At 47.2% G+C, this 20,212-nt stretch overlaps 1 protein-coding gene and 1 non-coding gene across 2 annotated transcripts in view; one reads left to right on the top strand and one right to left on the bottom strand.

Moving 5' to 3' along the window:
- Nucleotides 1–20,212, bottom strand: part of LOC120957247 (follicle-stimulating hormone receptor) — a 98,874-nt gene that overhangs the window by 62,682 nt on the left and 15,980 nt on the right. Inside the window, exon 3 of the mRNA XM_040379343.2 lies at nt 1,159–1,965. Coding sequence (XP_040235277.2) covers nt 1,159–1,538 — 380 coding nt within the window. The 5' untranslated portion in view covers nt 1,539–1,965. The remainder of the gene's footprint in view (nt 1–1,158; nt 1,966–20,212) is intronic.
- Trnag-ucc (transfer RNA glycine (anticodon UCC)) lies at nt 4,053–4,124 on the top strand. The gene has a single exon. It is a non-coding gene; the product is annotated as a tRNA-Gly (tRNA).

Raw genomic sequence — 20,212 nt, 5'->3', positions numbered from 1 at the left:
GGTGCGTCCCGTTTTTTTTTGGCGTGCCAAGACAAACCTTTACGCGTGTTTGCGGGTGACTAAGCAAAAGTCAAACTCATTTGCCGTTCAATTTGGTGTGGTTACCACACTCCTAATACACGCACGACGCGGCCGTTCATGCCACCCACCAGCCGCCATCCCGCACCAAGAACATCGGATCCAGGCGCCACGGTAAGCCGTTAAATTGTCTCTCGTTTGGCACTCGTTTTTAAAAATAGACACCTCCCCCCTGTTTGGGAACACAGACGCGACATGGGGGACAGAGCAAAGCGACAAACGTCTTTTGGATGAGGCAGAGATGAGGAAGAGACGAAGCGTGGAGGAAAATTATGAAAAATGAGTTCGTTGCATTGTTGTTTCGTGCAAGCAAACGACAAGCACATACACACACACACACACCATAGTGGCGACGAATAGTAACGTTTTGGGCCACATGGAGGGCCACTGCAGAAAGAAGACGTGAAAAGAGAAGACGATAGAGAAGCAAAAAACGACCCAAACGAATCCAATGTATTCACCAAACGGCAACAACGGCGTACCGGTGTGAATCAACCCGTCGTTTGGTGCATTAGCTCAGTCGTCGACGGTGTAATGTTACATGCCGCAACGGACGCCGAGTGCCAGGTGACATGGCATCACCGTACGCCCGTTAATCGCGCGCGTCTGAGACGTTAGCACCGTGATGGCGTGATTTTTCAACCAGGTGAAAGACTCCAACCTGGTTGTACACAGGGAACACAGTCTATTACCAGGCAACCACATTCCAAAAACACATTTTTGGTCGTCCAAAAAAAGGCAGATAAAGACACGACAACCGGGACAATGTAATTACGAAAGAAGACGGATTGATCTGACCGAGTTTCGAAGGTCACCCCAGAAGCATCTCCATCCGGAGCAGCTCCACATTCTCTGGAAGTGTGGCATGTCAAATCAGCATTGACAAGCGGAGAGGAACCTCTGGAGTTTACACTTTATCTTTAAATCTTAGTCTCTGATGCGTGATGAACTCTCCCTCCCCAGGCAAGACGTCCCAACTCTCAGACCAAACGAAACTAGCTCTACGCACGCAATTGATAATTGTTTGATAGCAGCAGCAGCAGCAGCAGCTGCTGCAGCCAGGGGTAGATAAATACTCACAGTTTGACGAGCTCGGTCGGCAGGTCGGCCGGCACGGCATCGAGCCCGATGCCGCGGCACACCAGCGTCACCTCCTCTTTGGTTCCCGTGCACTGGCACCCGCGGGAGACCCACGCCTTGCAGATCTCCTTCAGCGTCTTGCCGTAGATGCCGTACTGCTGCAGCGCCTTCTCGTACATCGCCTTGGCCTCCTTCTCCGGGTCCATCGACGGTATCAGCAGGCTCTCCTTTAGCATGATCTTCGTCTGGCCGGTCGTCTGGGCGGTCGGGGCGAGCCCGCACGCCCGGTGGCGACAGGTTTGAAACAGCAGCAGCACGAGCAGCACCAGCACCACGTGCCCCTTCACCACGGTTTGGTGGTTAATAATTCGTATCGCCATTGCCGGGACCGGACACAGACACACTCAACACAGACACGACGGACACTCACACACACACACGGACACACGACCGGGGAACACACGGGTAAGGGATAGAAGGGAACCTGATGGTCACGGTGACCACATAAGCGTGCTGGCGCCGAAAACTACACTATTCGGAGGTACCTTTCTCGCGTGTGTGTCGTGTAGCGCACACTCACTTTCACTTCGATGCAACATTAGCACACACTGATGCACGCACTGGCACTGGTTGACGATCCTTCACGCACAGGACCCGAAGTTCCGGCAGCATCTTCCCAGCAACTTTCTGTCTGGAAACAGCGTCTGGAGCACAGAGAATCCTTGAACTTGTGGCCCCCCTTGGAACCGTTCCCGGGGAAGAGACGTGCCGATTCCGTCGAATTAGCAGGTTTGTCGTTAAAATAATCTGTAATTAAGAAAAGCAGAGGAGAAAAGAAACAGGATGAGTGTGTGTATGTGTGTGTGTGACACCGAAAGGCGGCATGGCATGGACGTTTGTTTGATTTTTTTTCGGGGTAAAGAAAGCCCCCATATGAATTATGTCTCTCCATCAAAGTGAGGGCAAATTGCAGTAAAACGATTCGTAATTACGCTTAATTCACGTGCGTCATGGAGTTGCTGTTGCTTCTGAATCGGGTTTTTGAGTTTTGTGCTAAAAAAAAGGGCGAGAAGAAGAGGAGTACCTCGTGAAATCGACTCCACACACGCCAACCCCTTCCAGCGGGCGGCAAACAAAACTTCAGAACAGCAGCAGCAGCAGTTCGCGTAAGGTCGCCGACAAGCTGAACGAACGCGCAAAGGAAGGCATTAAAAGGATGGTGCCAAGCGACACAACAACGACCACCACCACCACCACCATTGAAGCCGAGCGTCCATTTCTGGCTACACAGGCGGACAATCTCTTCAACGGCGCGGCACGGATTGTAATGGCAGTGTCTCGTGTGAGCGCTAGAGCTCGTGTTGCGCACACCACCAACACTCGATGGTGTCTCACTACAGGGGCCAACCGTGAGTGAGATGCACGAGCGAGTGAGACCTTACATTGCGTAAGGCGAACTCGCACGCTCGAACCGCACAGAAAGGGACGGCACCCTTCGCGGACCAGTTCCAGTTCAAGGTGAGCAGCGCTTGATTCATGTTTTTATTAATCGATCATTATTATTGACCTTTCTTTTGTTTACATTTTTGGTCACCCGTCGACGTCCGTGTGTGTGACCAGGGCGCCAGGTTTGTCGGAGGGCCCGCGGGAGACACTGCAGAATTTCTGCAACGAGCCTTAGAGTTTGTTCTTATCGCTAAGCTAAGCTCCCCGAAACATCTGGATACTTCAAGATCAATCAAAATACAGTAGTTGTCTTCAACGGTTGTTACGTCATTTTGTGTAACAGCAGCAACAGTACCTGTACCTTCAAGAACGTGTCTAACGTCAGCAAACTTTGACCTTGAAACCCGCGCACAAGAGATCTACACCAAATCGATCAAGATCAAGCGCCCGTTTGGAGTGCCTTCACTTCTGCGCACCCGTACCCGTAAGTCGATTAGCAGTCGAACGAACACCGTACATGTGATCGGAGGACTCTCATCGAGGGTTTTTTTTCGGGGGGGCTACCCTAAACCCCAACCGTGTATACCAGGGTCGCCGTATCTGTCATTCGCGTACAGCTCACGAAGCTCCGGAGCTCACAAAACAGACAACCAGCTGAATTGGCAAAGACACACTCAACATGGTTGCGCTGTTGGGAAGCTTGCAAACGCGAAGGTTGATCCAAACGTGCTGCAAGTTTTACGCAAAACCGATCGCGGTACGTTCACACAATTAATGACGGGCTAATGACGGGCATATGTGTGCGTGTGTGTCTGTATGATGCGTTTGTTTTGCCTTCCTTCTCATCAATTTGCATGCAGAATGCCTTCGCCGGTGTACGAATTGTCACAATCAGACAAAACCGCGCATACATTTCCCGCTGGCAAACAAACACACGCACGGGGTGGTGCGGTAATGTTCCCTAATTAAAAGGTATTCTTTACCACGACGACAAGACGGGGCCTCCACTGTAGGCCCGGGAGCATTTCTTTAATTACTGTTGTTTACATTTACGATGGGCCGCGGCACCGTGGTCACTTTCACAGCTACCGAACCGAACGGCGAACGGCAACAGGGGAAGCAGCAGCGGGTCAGCCCCAGCAACATACTGTTGCTAATTAGCTGCTAGGCTGGAGAGGGCATTGAGTGGCAGCAAGATGAGAAAGAAAAGGAAACATAAATATGTTTCCGGCTGTGGTTGATTATATGGGCTGTTTTGTTCGAGTAACGCTTGGAATAAAAGGGGTTTGTAGGATTGATTTGTGTAATAAAGCATGTATTTTAATTAATCATGGCTCAAATGAACGATTAGTCCTTGTAAAACGGAACCTCTTGTCATAGAAAAATGAATCGACGCGAAAATTAGAGCAAATTGATCAAACGATCAAGTAATGCCCGTCACTCAGCAAGCGTCGGTGGTGTAATGGTCAGCATAGTTGCCTTCCAAGCAGTTGATCCGGGTTCGATTCCCGGCCGACGCAGCGATCTTTTTTTAATAACCAAAAAGAAATGATCATGACACCTGACCACAATTAGCTAACAGCCAAAACACTCACGACGGGGAGGCAGCTAACACAGTTTGATACATTTGGCACCCTCTCGGGAGACACGATGTCGTGTCAACATCGACACGTGCATGTAACACTCCAACGTCATCACCAAACCGCGTCACGCGCGTCCGTCCAGCGCACACTTAAGCACAAACAGAGGGGGCTTAAATTACTTTTTAAACGAACCATTAACCCGCACGATGAACCCTGACGTGTACCACCATTAGCGAAACTGACACCCCCGATTCCTTCCACCCCTCTGGTGGCTCCAAAAACGGGAAAGGGAACGTGTGTTGTAGTAGCCGCCAACTGCCAACCGTTTCGGCCGTCGCTTGTGTTTTACGCGCACCCGTCAAAATATATGCATCTCGTTCGATGATGCGCTCCCGGAAGCGCTACGACCAATAAACGCTAATTCGAACTGACTGGTTGACCGAATTTTACCTCATCCTTTGCTCCCCTCTAACTGTGCGATCTTTTCCAATCAATTCTCACCCACCGTGGACGACTAAGCTGACGAAAGGGTCCTGACTTTCCACACTCTCTGTCTACCGCTCTGTGGTTGGCTGTTTTTTTTTTTTGCTTCTTCCTCTGCGTTTGCCACGACCATCCAACACACGACCGACACCTAGCGATCGCGCGCACGCTGGCTGTGACGGCGAGTGACATACCAATTAATCTTCCTGCCACTAAAATGTCAGCGACCGGTGCGCGCGCCCGCGTTGCACAATTTCTCCACGCCGTCCCGTCATCGTAATTAACTTTTGTCATTCATCAAAACTTTTCGCAGGTAAAACATGACTTCCGTCTGAGAGGAGGGGGTGGCGATTGGGAGGCGGTCCCAAGACTTGTGGTGGTGACAATTGCGCGAAGGTCAGCAGCGGGACTGTGGTTGGGTGTCTGGGACTAATTTTCGAATGGGTGGGTCGTTTTTCTTAATCTTTCAGGGGTTTGGCATACACCGGGAAGTTAGGGTGCTAAACTAATGATGCTGGTAAGCTAGTATTGTGTCCCCGTCGTATCTGTCAAGTCGCATCAAATCATCAAAAATTGAAATGAGACCGAAAAAGATGGAAAACTAAATTAAATTATTTCTTCACGTTTCAAATGGTTTAAAATCCAATAAAATTATAAATAAATCTGTTTTATCTACTTCACCCACAGCACACAATAGAGACATCATTCTGAACCCCTATTCACTGTGGATTAATTTCATATTTATCATCCACCGCTGTTTTATGCGCCACGGCGACAGACAAAACACCCACCAACGCTCCACACAAAGCGGGATAACAATATGCAAAATCAAAACCAAACACCACCGAAAAAGCAACACACACACACACAGAGACAGAAATATAAAACACACTCTACCAAACAGTCCAAACAGCCCCACTGGCGACACTGTTCCTATTTACCGGATATCGGCTACGTCCTTGGCTACATTCTTCGGCACCTTCTGACGTCAGACGCCGCAACCCCAAGTGGAACTGTTTTACGGGGAAAGTCGACCATCGGTGCGTCCAGTGGCCTGGCGCGTACCAGCAACACCAGCTACAACCATTAGACTGTGTGCTGGTATCGCGTTTGCGACTCTTTTCCACTCCCCTTCGTAACATGCACACACAGCGCCATTTCCACCGTCGGGCGCTTGTGGCACGGTTCATTAACATTTGCGCATAAACATTTTTCCTCCATTTTTTTCCCACACCATCTCTCACACCCACCCACACACACTATCATTCGGTTCGATATCAAAAAGTGACCTGATTTCGTGAAGCCTCCTCCCTCCTCCCCGTCCCGTCCGCTCCAGGCTCCAGGCTGTGGCGCGCGGCATGTGATGCTTCTCTGCTTCGCCTGCGTTTTTAGATGACTTTTGACCGCACGCGAGAGATTGGGAGTTTTCCTGCTCACTTCTGCAGCGTCGGGTTTTCCCCCATCCGTATAGGTAAAAGTTTTGAAACCATTAGAAAAGAAGCGGTCCATTCGCTGTGTTACCGGGACTACCCTTCAGATTGTTGTTTTTGTTGTTGAAAAATGAAGCTACCGCCCCGCTCTGCCCGTGCGACATGCACTTTTGCTACGCTGCCCCACTGTATGTTTATTAATAAATTTCCAACTGCTTCATCGCATAACGAATCCAAACGATTGGCGGCACGCATAAGCTACATCATATAGGTTCTTTCTTTCTGCGTCGTGGCCCGGTTGAGTGTTTGTTTTGCGTTTTCGACCCCCACCGACGGAGCAAGCCGCCAAGCATTCGTCATTCCGGAAGCGGGCAGTTTAGAAGGGAAGTTTCGCAACGTTACAACATGCGTGATAGTTTGTCTTAGTCTTAGTCTTGTTTTTTTGCGTATTACTCTTTCTTGAATGCTCTTTTTCTGTTGATACACCAGCGAACATAGAGTAAATAGTATCATTTCCCACGTGATTTAGAGCAGCACATTATGCCGTAATACACTTCCGATAGCCACAACTCTCAGCATAAGGTTGTGTGAACCTCACTAACAACAACAAAAAACACCATAATAATATGCACTCACACAAACTTCCGATCGTGGCACCACCACCGGAAGGGTTTCAAGATCAGATTAAGCCTTTTTCTGCTCAATTTACATTTTACACAGAAAGAAAGAGAGAGCAAGAGAGAGAGAGAGAGAGAGAGAGAGAGAGAGAGAGAGAGAAGCGCGCAAAGCACCCCCAAAACGGGGCTCGTTCCGTTAGATTAGCCGTGGGGCTTTGGGAAAGCTATCGGGGACCGAATTAACATAACTAGGTCCCATCCTGAGGCGCCCCAAAGGTTCGTGCATTATGCGATGTTTCCTGTAGCGAAAAAACTACACCCTTTGAGAAAAAATAAGAGCTTCGATCGCTCACTTCCGTTCGGTCACGTAATTTGGTGCCGGAGTTTTTGTCGTCGCACCTGCGGCTTTTTGGGGGCCACCTTTTGGCGTGGATACTAGACGCTATCGCAAAAGGAAAACCTCATTCTTTGCGCCTCGCGCTTGATAATGGAGCGTTAAATATTTTATCGCCGGTGACATTTACGATTCATGGACTAGCGGGGGGGCCAATTTCGTTTTTTTGTTTGTTGATTGCTTCTGTGCGGTAGCCCTGATTTTGAAATGTTAAAAGAGCATAGGTAGGGCAGGTCAGGGAAGGCAAGATAATCAATGAAATGAATGTGTTTTGTGTAAGGTGTTTCATTAAGAAACGCAATCAAACGCCGAAAAGTAGGAAATTTATGTGGGTCTTCGCTTGAAAAGACTGGTCAGAAGTTATGGTTTGAGATAAAGCATTACATTATGTCTTTGCTTGTTGCGTTTTAGAGTAGGAAGGTATTTGAAGATGAAGTATTCTTTCCAATTTCACCTATTAATTCAAACTTCCCATACAAAGATCCTCTAAAGAGCCCTTTGAAAGCATCTAATTACAATCAACTAATGCTGAGAATTCCACTCCATCGTTTCTGTTGGCCAACCACAAGTTTCAAGCAGACTATCCCAACAAAGTCCAATCCCCAATCCTTAATCCAATTGCATCCGTTCTGCTTGAGCTTATTTCACTTTCCGAATCAACTAACCTCGCACAGAACCTCCGCTCCACGAGTAGAGATCATCGGTATGAAAGCCTATTTCCACCGGCACACGGAAAGCCAAACCGACCACTAGCCATGGTGGTGGTTATGGTTTCGGTTGTAATCCACAAAGTCCTTTCCCACAAACCGCCCCGGCCTGCTTCAGAAACGATACTAATTATCCAACATGCTCGCACACAGCACACAGCACTGTGGGACGGTGGGAAGGCATATCAAACCGGGCGAGCGCATCGTTTGCAATCACTTAACCACCACTCCACACCGCTCGTGTACAGCAGCATAATCCAGCCCAAAATCCACACGAAAGCTTTATTTTTCCTCTAGCATGCATGCAAGATAAAGAGCTACACTTTCAACCATCTTTACTTTTTTATCCCAATCATCTAGCGGCACAATTTTCCCCGGTGGCGTGCCTGGTGGAGCTTTTTTGTGTAGTTGTTGCTTCAACTTCAATCAAGAAAGAAAGCAAAACGATAGTGTGCTGTAATGTTGGCTTATTTTTTGCCTCTTCACCGCCATACATATGATGTACTGTGGTTATGCTCTCATCGCGGTTTTTTCCCCTATTCTCACCCTCTCACACACACGCTTCATTACAGACATGAGCAAGCGTTTCGGGGACGGTGTGCACGGTGCGCTTCTTAACGAGCGTAAAATTTTGCATAATTTTAACCCATTTCAAGCGGCAGCGAGTGGAAAAGCTCACGCCACCAACCGTACCACGCCACCATTGCTGACAAAAACCATGGCATCATGCAGCGATTGCATTCCCGCAAAACATGCCCCGGTGGTGAGCGTGATTAGGCTTTCACGGGGCGAACAAGCCAACATGGCAAATTGTAAATGTCAAAACGCCACCGAGAGGGGGGAAACGGGAACGAAGCGTGTGCGGTGTGCGTGCATGTTTTGACTTTTTGAACCTTTGAAGCTGTGCAGCGGCGGCTCGTTCGATCGTTCGGTCTATGGTCCAAGGGGGCTATGCTTTTGCGGGAATGTAAGCTCTCCCATCGAAGGGTGGCCGGCAGGTTGAAGGCTACCCAAAGAGTGGTGACGCGCGGACAGCAATAATTGTCGTGCGTTGAAGTGGTTGATTTGTATTTTAGAATGTTGCACTTTTCGTGATTGTATTTGTAATTTGCAAAGGGGTGGAAAATGTGACATTTTCGAGTGAGATTGTGAGCGGAATATTGTTAAGGCTCTGCTGTTTGGAGTAGTGCATTTGATGTGCGGTTTGTAGCCTTGTAATCAAGGAGATTGAATAGCTACCATTCGATTGAAAGCTTTAAAACATTTTGCCTAGTTAACACGGTGAACTTAAAGATTAACCAAAAAGAAAATGGACTCATTTAACGGGGTAAGCCTTATCTCAGCACACAACCATTATCCGATTGCATTTTTAACCCTTACCCTTCTATAATTGCCTTCCGAGGTCTGATTACGCACAAGGGTTTCCCTCCCGAGGAAATAGAAACATCTTAACGATTTAACAAAATCTTGGCGAATCACACCATAACTTACACCGCCGCTCAGTACAAGTATCCGCCGGTTGGGTTGCGACAGAGGGAGCACACCCAAATCTCACCGTCAAAAGGATCTGATTCAATTTACGGTCGTTTGCGGTCGCCAGTCCGCACCAGTTTGTGCATCACCCAAACACAAAAGAAAAGAAATACCTTATTTGATCGAAACCCAAGCGAGAAGCAAGATGTTGTGATGCAATGTTTCAGTAGAAGTTGACCAACACTTTGGCTTTTACGATCGTCCGCAACCATTCTCGGCGTCTTTGCTGCTTGCTTCTTATCTGTCTCCTTTTCTAGTCCTTTTTTTTCCTTTATCAGTTGACCTTTTCTCATGGTGCGTCGATTATCGGCAAACTAACGATAGATTATGTGTCACCCGTGTTGCACGTTTCGGCAACACTGAAGGTCCTCGTGAATCGTTGACCATCACAAATTACACGCTTTTTCCAACACCTCCCATGCTCCTCCCACGCTCCTCCCATCCACAAAAACCGCAACCGAAATCGATCGCAAACCCCAAACGACATGTGTGGATTGCCAAAAACGAAGCCAACGAAGAGCCAACAAAAAAACCAAACCTTCGTTAGGGCAAAGTGACATTTACGCTGACAGTGATTTGAACGGCTCTCTCGTACGGGCGATGCCCAGCTGACAGCTGATTGATTTGTTTCTAGATAGTTGTCTGGTACGGTAGGCGCGCCCTACACCCCACAGCACCCTCCCCATTCATCCCCATCAGCTTGGCTGTGCTGAATGCATACAGTTTTCGTTCTAAGTTGTGCTGTTCGCATCCTTGCAGCGTCGCCCTGCTGCTGTTGCTGTGTCGTCACGTCATTTTGGCATCGTTTTCGATGGGACGGACCGCAGACAAACGATGACGAAAAATGGTCAAACTTGTCATCGATCTCGTTGGGGTTTTTTTCGTAGAATGGTTCTTATGCCCTTCCTATTCCCTGTTGCCAGTTGTCTTAAGCGTGGATGGAATTTCCATTTTCAAATGCACGCCGTAGTCGTGTCGTGCAAAACCCGCTTGGGAAATCCTGTCACACCACTAGCCGGTGTGTGCGTGTGTGTATGTGTGCTCGCTGAAAAAAGAACTGAAAACCAAACTCGATTCCAAAAATAAGTGGCACAATTTATGACATACAAAGTGAGGAATATTTTACCACCCGGCGGAAATGTGCGTGATACGAAATGTCAACCTCTCCCCGGTTGGTGAAACACACGCGCTTTCCCGTTGTTTGGGGGTTGATGTTTTTTTTTTTTTTCAGTGTTTCTGCAAAAGATATAAATCATTCCTGAAATAAAGCTAGCTTAGAAAGGAATAAATTTGATGTTTCGTGTGAAAATGAAAATTAAACAAATTAAATTGGCAGGCTCAAAGGAACAATACATTTGTTTACAGAACTATAAATCTAAAAACACTGCATTAAATTTCAGATAATTAACTTTTTTGCACAGTCATTCTAATCATACACACACATACGTATGGCATCCAGTGTAGAGGCGTCAAAATCCATTTTCTAACCCTCGCCAGGAGGACGGTTTCCAGCCAAAACAACATACAACACGCGTCTAATGAACTCGCTCGACAAACGTTTTTTCGATGTGCGACATGCGAAAAAACGCGACGTCAACCCCTCCGACTGTTACCGTGCGTAAAAATAAATTTTGCCACCAATTTTTCGCCGGTACTAATTAATAATTCCGCACCGTCTGAGAGCAGCTTGCGTGCGAGCGTGCGTGTGCGAACGGACCCGCGTACGCATAAAACGGTACCGCGGCGATGGGTGTGTGTGTTTTTTGCGAACTATTAACCGAACTGAACCGTGAGAAGGTGTTACATCCGGTGTGGGGAAGGAGAAGGAGATGGTGGACGGACGGACGTAAACGACAACATTTTTCCACCCTGCTTAACAGGGACCGGTGGATTAGAGATCGGGTCTTTGGTCAAACCGAACGAGGCTGGGAGGTTTCTGCGATCGCGCGGAGGTGAGATTGCTGGCGGAGACTGTGTATTTGTTGCAGTGACACATTTGCTAACATATCGGTCGGCAAGGATTTGTGTAGCGGCTTTCCTTCCCTCGACAAGGGAGAAGAGCAAAACAGAAACAACAATACTAAACACATCGGCCAACTAGGCTTAGTGTCTAGGTTTTACAGCTAATCCTTTTCGCGCGTGTGTTGTACGACAAATGTGCGTACAATGTCTTCGCACCGGTACAAACTGACAGCATAAATCTTGTGGAAACCGGATCCTGATTGGGACTCTTTGTTTTTGTCGAAGGGAATGGGAATAGTGAAAGGAAATTCTTGAGATCATTAGTAGAGATCATTTGTGTATGTTACGACGTTTTTTTTGCTGTGGAGGGCATGATCATCCGTGTAGAAGATTTCAACGATTCGGCTAAGCTTTGTCTCAGAATTGGTTTCTAAAAGATATCTGTAATTTACGAATACCTGAGTTAAGCTATTTGGAATTGATACCAAATTATCATAAATCATGGGTTAAGTACAATTGTCGAACCGTTCAAATGAGCTAGCAGAATTTATGCTATTCTTCAATTTTCAAATCAAATGCCAAATCATCAATACTACTCGTCTTGGATGGTTTCTATCGATTCACAAACTGAGATGAACAATCTCAAAAAGTTGTATACAGTTGTGAACTAATAATCCTGAACTTTAAAGGTCCTTCAGCGATATCTTCAAGCGATATCTTGGCATCGATATCTCCTATTTAATTTAAAAAGACCACAGCAAATGTCGTAATGATTAATAAAAAAAGATATCAGCAGTTCAATATTTCCTTATGCACCAACATCTCTGATCGACTTCTTTTATCTCTAATTAGCTAATTAAACCTCAAAACATATAGCGTTACGATAAAGCGGCAAATTTTTTAAGGTTTACTGCCGAAAAGCCCATATCGAAGACTCCCATTCCCGTTCTCAAACAGCTTTCAAAATTCCACCAAACCACACAACCACAAAGGACCGCATCACAAAAGAAGTACAGCACACCTTTCGCTATAATGCTATAATTCAAACTAAACTGCTCCATAAACCGCAAACACCAACAGCAAAAAAAGGAAACTTTGAGTGCGTTCCTGAAATGATCGTGTTTACAAATAGATTTTTACGACCGCATTAAACAAGTTCTGCCAGTTCGGTGGTTGTTAATGTCGAATACTGCTGTTTTTTTAGTTCCTCTCAGCTTGATCACTCTAACAAAACCCATTTTCAAGCAAATCTCCAATGGCGTCCCCGTGGTGGTCAATCGCCACTGCAACAAAGTCACGTTTGGGATGTCTTTATGCTTGTTATTTTTGGTTGTTTGATACACATATGAGCGCTTTTTTTCTCAGTGTTTTGAGTTGTTGTTGCCAATCTCCCCCTTTCATTCCTCTCCACGCCACGGGAGGGAGGCACATTTGGCACAACGTGTGGATTGGTATTTGATACCGTCAAAAGCGGGTGTGGAGTAGGGGCAACAGCGAATCGTAACCAGAACTGCCGCGTGGTTGCCCCAGGCCATCGTAACGTAATGGTTCGACTCATGATTCGGCATGTGCGTGTCTCCTCCTCCCTTTCCCCGCGTGCCCTTGCACTACGCTGATACGCTTTCGACCGATCCAGATTTGAGTGGATTTCACGGCATTTGGTCACACCAGCAGCATGCACACACACAGCTACAAACAAAGATCTGTGTACATTTGGCAACCAGGATTAGATGTCAATTTGCATCGGACAACTACTGCCATCGGGGCGGTATGTGGAGTGAAGTGTCGCCTGTGGCGGGAGGCAAAGAAGCAAACTTAAAATGAAATTCCATTCCGAGCGGATTTAGGTCACTGCTCCAAAAGGAGGGTGCAAAGGTACACTGGTGGAAGCCTGAAGCGGAGTGACGCGAGAGCCTGGACGTATACGCACTAATTAAACCGCGGAACTATTTCGTATCTCAACCCGGGAGGGCCAAAGCGAGCGGTACGGTAACACCATTAGCTATTTTGCTTGATTTCTGAAAGTATGTTTTAATGAAATGAAAATACCACCGCCATCGCCACCGGAATGTTCCGCATCGCAAAGTGAAATGGAAACCGCCGGCATTATGCAGCGAGGCTTGGAGGTAGCGTTGGGCTCGAGAGGAGGTCAGTGTACCAGTTCAAGTGCAGCTATTTTTAAATTAATTTACAAAACCATGCAACTATGCCCACAGCACAGTGGATCACAGTAAGTGGTTGCAGGCGGGATCGGCGTTTTGCACTACTCAACCTCGCCGATAAACCAACCACCGAAGGAATATCGCTTGTCAGAGGATAGGGATAAACCGAACCGAATGCAATATTAGCTCCCTTAAGCCCGCGGAGCGGTCTCGAACAGTTTCGCTTTAAGATATGATCCTTCTTGACGTACGTCCCAAGCTAAACTGTTCTGACTTCGTTGCCTTCGTTGCTGTACCAGAATTAGAACAAAGTGTACACTCATCTCAAAAACCCCCACACACAACCGAACCGAGGAACGGGAACTTCATAAATCACTTCCAGCTACACAGCGCACGTCTTCAAAAGTGGCCACTTTCGGAGTAGCTCTGCAAGGATGAGCTCCTTGCTGCTGCTGCTGCTGCTGCCGTAGCGCTCTTGCACCGCAAAAACCATCAATCGTTCCAAAAAAGCAAACGAGCGAGCAGGGGGGATGGGAAAACATAAACACACACACACACACACATACACCAGCGTGCTACGGTGCATCAGCTACTGCAGATCCTTGGCTGACTTCGGTCTGGTCGGTCTGCTCAGTCTATCGTGCCGCTGGCGAATTAATCAACCGGTCAATAAATCTTCCACCGAAGCGACGCGGTGCATCGTCTCTTGCAAGTCTGGTGCGTCGGACGTATCTCTCACGACTCTGTGTGAGTGCCACGAAACGTTGAGAAACGGTAGCGCCTCTCAGCCGTCAATCGTTCGCCAAAAACTCCAACGCTTCATAACGCTGGTACCTATCGCTCGGTGTTGCAATAAACGTTACCGATCAGCAGTTTGCGAAGCGAATGATGAACTCCAATGACAGCGCGCAAGGCGAGTAGAACATAAAAGGACACAAACGGTACGTGATGAGAAAAGGCTTTTTTACATCAACCTCTTTCTCTCTCCCTCTCTTTGAAGGACATGAATGTATGTACGAAACAATCACCTAAGCACTTGAAAGTTTTGCGCCTGGTAGAATTTAAATTTTTAATTCCAACCAGCACAAGCACACCGTTGCCGGTCGTTGTTTTGTTCATTGTCCTATGACGCAGCACTTGCCACACTCGGATCATTCAAAAGCGAGTCTGCTTTTGCCATATCGACAATCCACACACAAAAAAAACCTTCCCCAGGACACAGGGTTTTGTGGCAACGTGGCAAAGTTTACCAAACAATGCCTAGGCCACCTGTGAAAGTGTGAAGTGCGCTCCGGTACAGGATGATAGCCCGAACACACAAAAAATCTGCCCGACTTTGGCGTAACGCTAAATCCACCTGAATGGAAGGAAACCCCAGTGCCACACCACACGGCTCGACAGTCCGTGGCCCGTGTGGATTCGCGTGAAAAGCGAGCATTCCGAGAGTCGCCCAACTTTGTCCTGGCGTGTATGTGTGAAAAGTGAACCAGTCGGCAAATGGCGAGTTCACGCCGCGAGGACTCTCACCCTCCTCACCAGACATTCCAGACCAACCACAGCTACCGACGAACTTTAAGTTCAAATCTAATTTTCAGTCTACACTTTTTACGACCTCTCCGGTGTATGTCCTTGCCTTGCTATACCTCTCCAGCCTTCCCTCAGGGTCTCGTGAACGATTACGAGTTTTTACAACTGCACTCGGTAACATCAGTTTTTCTGCTTTTTGGGTCGGTGCGGGCGTTCGGTGCTGGACAACACCAGCGTGCTGACGTCCTGCAGGCCAGAAAACCAATCCCGCTAGCTGCCGGAACGGAGCGGACTCCCGGTGAAAACGCAACCGTGCAACCGTGGGCTAACACAAACAATAAAGTTCACCACGACGGCGGGCAGGCGGGAGCCTGGGTGGACCTTGTTTAATTGCCTTCATAAAGCCTAGCTCATGTGTGACGCTGCTGTTGTGGAGGATGCTCCACACACTAGAGCTGGAGCTTCATCGTGTGTGCGGGCGGAATTGATGCACTTTAGTGAAACTGCACTTTTTCGACTGCATAAAAATGGGAAACGAAAACAATGGAGAGGACAGAGAGAAAGAATTGGTACAAGGGAGGGAGTCTAAATTGATGGCGATTAGGGATGGGATTAATAGTGAAACAAAAATATCGGAAAAGCTTCCCCGTTTCGTTCGGGCAGAGAATTTAAAGCCACCATTAAAGCTCATCAATTGAGTGTGCAGATAAGTAAGGTTAGTGTACGTGAGGTTTCGCCATGAGGTTTTGCTCGTGGCTTAATGGAACTGCATTTGTTTTAGTTGACCTATTTGAGGGAGTTTTTGTTACTTTTGGACGAAAATTGGAGCTCAAGGCAAAAAGAGGATGCAAAAATCTTGTAATGACTATATAACTTGTAACGAATGTTTAACTACGAAAGCATTCAACTAGCAACATTCCAACTCTCTTTTGCATTCAACGTAAAGACCAAACTTTTCCAATAACTACACATTATCCTATCTTGTACTTTCTTCCATTACGGTGACATTTATTTCTGGTAAATCCTCTTTTCCTGCACGAGACGGTTCCCCAACGAGACGCAGACATTACTCCACTGACCTACCAAACACACAACAACAACAACATCGACCTTCGTTACGCCAATATCTGCCTGCCCCGATCCGGTCTGGTCCTCCAAACAACTTCCATTTCTTCCACAGCGTACACAGTACACACAATCGAAGGAAATCATTTAGCATTAGTGTCACTATAAACATACGCTAACGATCCCTCGGCTCTGTGTCCTCTTTATTCGCCCATGTGGTGTCGCCCCCAATCTCCCCACCCGCCAAGCGACAACACAAAACAACATTAGACGAGATATGGTTCGCTTTTGCGTGTCTTATTTGCCTTGCCGCTGTGCGCAACTTACGTCTCTTGGTCGGAGAATTATCCGGCAGCCGCTGCGCCAACCAGCAGCCAGATCAATCGATCGAACCCCGTAGCATTAGGAATTTATTTACGACCAATCTGTTTCTCATATCGTAAAAATTTATACACCACGGGCACTGGGTTGCACCAGGCGATCGTGTCACCGGGTTCGGCAGCAAACCAAACCGTGCCCCAGGAAACCCAATCTAGGCCTTTTATGGGATTTGCAAAGTGGTTCGTGGTGGATCCGCGTGGTGTGACAACGGTGGACAACGGAGCAGAGCTCAGCGATCGTCGTGTAGTGGATTCATAATAATGCCGAGCCGTGTTGGGTGGACTGGTTGACTGGCGTGAAGCGCAATACTGACCTCGAGAATCGATCGCTCCGGGGGTACTTTATCCAGCGATACATTACACAAAAGCACCGGCGACAGAGGCGGATTGTAAAGCTCTCTGATTTTTACTACTTATGGATGGTGTTACCCATCGCAGCCCTATCTGAGTGTGTCTTTTTTGCACATTTGCTTTCTCATCTCATTTCGTATGATTTATCATTGTGCTCCCTTTGCTACCACACTGTACGAAACATACACACAGAAAAAAAAAGAATGATGCAACCCCGCGCGAACCAACGCGATGGTGAGAGAAACAAATGCAACAATGCTTTCGGAGGGTGTCCATGTGCTTCTTTCTTTTTTTGGTTTATGCGTCACCACCCCACATCACCCATCAACATCGACAGCTTTTAACGGATGTCGCATCTTTTATGCATTTTATCCGTCACAACTCGCTCCCGCTCACACGCTTGCTTATCCCGTGGGACTTGACTCCACCAGCGCACAGACAGCCATTTCCACCCGTCCCGTCCAATGCTGCGAGTTGCAGTTGCGTTATAGCGTATCTCGCACCCCTTGTCGTTGGGGACATTATTTTTGCACACTACAAAACGGGCAGACAAAGGAAAATGGTCGCTTTTGTATGCGGTAATTCACTTTTGATTTTCACCTTCAGCCTTTCAGCCGTCAAAGGAGCGAAAAGAGGTGTTTTTTTTAAAGGGGACAAGAGGGTCCTTAAAGACAGTCATAACAATGGTGCTGGTGATGTAATGCAGATGCATTGATGATTTACTTACACCGAGATTATCAGCTGTGCGGAAAGGAATGGGTAGTTATTGTGCGGTGTTCGATTAAATATAGCCCCCTTGAAGTGGGTAGTTCTTTAAGGAGGTGATCTTTCAAGGATAAGCCGTTAAACATTTCAATTATGCAATCGCAGTTGCGAATGATGCATACAACTGTCATGCAATGGCCATTCAGAAGGCTTTGAAGATGTTGATTTCAATAATATATTTTGAATGTTTCTTTCAGTTTTGTTTTATATTGAGTTTTGAAGCGAATTTTTCAGCATAATTGCTTATTAAAAATGCATCCATTGTCCAACTCACATCTTCAATCTGCAGATCAAGTCTCATGTTCCAGACAATCAACGCGCACACAAGCAAACTTCAATTGTACAATTCACTCCGAATCAAACGAAACGGAAAATCAACAGTCAACAGTGACGATGAAAAGCAGAAATTTCTACCATGAAACGTCAAACAAACGGAAGCTACTTGGTTGTGGTTTTTCCTGCTCTCCCCCCTCTATCAAACAACTTCCGCTCTTTACTCTTCTCTCTTTGGTCTCCACTATTCGTTACCATACACTAACAAGGGGAAATGAGTTTGCGATTCGATTCGACCGGAAGCACATCCACTCGAAAGGACTACTGTTGCTTCATCCGTCATCTCTTCCGTGTGCGTGCTCGAGATCATGCTGTCCCAAGTCCCCATTCCCTCTCCACTTTCCCCGGTGAAATCTTCCTTTAGGTTCCGTTTTTGGAACAATGGGTTCTCTCTCTCTCTCTCTTTCTCTCTCTCTCGCTTCCCATTCTGGAAGCTCGTCGATGGGAAAGAGTAATTTCCTGTCGATAGCCACCACTTATCGGTTGGCCCCTCGATACGGTTCTGGGTCAGCGAATGGGGAAAAAAAAGCTCCGAAGCTAATGCAAGAAACGCATTCCATCCGAACGTGACCGTAGAAAGTGAACCCATCGACCTACATGAGCGTGTATGACGTTCAACTCCCATTTTGCTTGGGCGCTTTGCCTCACAAAGACGTTTTATGAGCCTCTACCCCATCATCTTCTCCCCATTAGCTGGAAGCATTCTTGGGGCAAGAAGTTGTCGTTGCCCGTTCTTCTGTATGATTATAAGAGGTTCGGTTACGAGACCGCAAGCACAGGATGACACTGGCAGTGCCTTACAATGTGCAGTGTGATGAGTTCATTTACATAAGGCTCACTTCCGGCCTGTCCAGGGACCGTGCTGCACCGACAGCCTGATGACTTCACCCACAGCAGCTAGTTGCATCGAGAGCGAGTGTGTTTGAGATTACGGCAGACAAGCTTGGCCTGACGACGTGTTGACCCATCGATGATTATGCTGTGTTGCAGCAAACACATCATATCTCAACATCACCATCATCGTCGCCATCACCATAATGATGGCGATGAATCTCGACGGGTCGTGGTGGTCGTCCTGATACCGATACCGGCTATTGCGACAACTTCACTCCGTCGTGCCGTCGTGTGCTTGGCCTAATGAGCAGAGTGCATTAAATAATAAACCTCGTTGAAATGATTATTGACACATTCGGACACTTCGGGTAGGTATGTGGGGGCGCAAGAAAAAAAAACTCCAGAAAGCAGGCAAAGTGGATCGTGTCATTCGGTCGAAAAGTCGATCTACTAGTCGCTCAATAAATGGCAAACGATGATCGAACCAGTGGAACTCGGCCGACGATCCGGCTTGTTTCCAAATCCTCCAGGGAGTTCCTCCAATGCTTGTGGCAACACTCTCCCCAGAAGAAGCGAAAAGTGGAAATCATTAGATAAATACCTGCATGAGGACTGGTAAATGACCGTAATTGAGGTAAATGGAACCCCGACCTCGTATACAGGGGAGCCATTTTACGAGCTTTTAATACACAACCCACCGACCAGTTTAGCTGGCCACCGTGTCGGGTGTGTTTGGTTCTGTTTATCTGATATAACTATAAGTGCAACACAGTTGAAACTAGAGAGAAGTGCAACTAGTGCGAATGAAGGATGCAATACAAGAAGAATGCACTTAAACCCGGGTGCATTTTCCTCGTGTCAACACGCCCGCGGGTTGCCAACAATTAAGGCCCCTCATGGCGCAAGCTTTTGAACGACGTGTCCATTAGGCACTGCATCGAGGCTCAATCCCACCGGATGATAATGCGAAATATTATTGATGCTATAAATTATTGCTGCAGGCAACGAGGGCTTATCGGCAGAACGTGTAGGCAGAACCAGATTGACACAGAGCGCGCAGTGAGCTCCATTGATTGCATTTGCAGCGCAATAAAACAGATGTTTATCTAAGGCGATGAGCACTGAAAGCTCTCTTTTATGGCCAAGCGAGCAGGATTTCGCAACAAGACTAGCTAATTAATTTTTATTCTGCGCTGAAACTCGTTCCCAATGGCTCTGGGATGCATAAGCAAAAATCCATTAATTTCCGTTTTTCTTCTTTCTTTAGCTCAAAAGCAGACTATTTATGAGCTACGAGTTTGAATTCATTGCAAAAAATGAGAAATTATTCCCAACCGCTTGCGGATTCTTGCACATCCACTTATTCTTGTTGCACACGCTAAATGGTGCATTATTAGCGTACCGCCCAAAACCGCCCAAAACGGGTGTGTGCGGCAGCACATTGAAAATGTCACCATCAATTACGCCATTATTCGAATAATT

Source organism: Anopheles coluzzii, chromosome 3 (genome assembly GCF_943734685.1).
Source record: "Anopheles coluzzii chromosome 3, AcolN3, whole genome shotgun sequence".
NCBI classification, from domain to species: domain Eukaryota; kingdom Metazoa; phylum Arthropoda; class Insecta; order Diptera; family Culicidae; genus Anopheles; species Anopheles coluzzii.
This window is presented reverse-complemented; position numbering and strand designations above follow the sequence as displayed.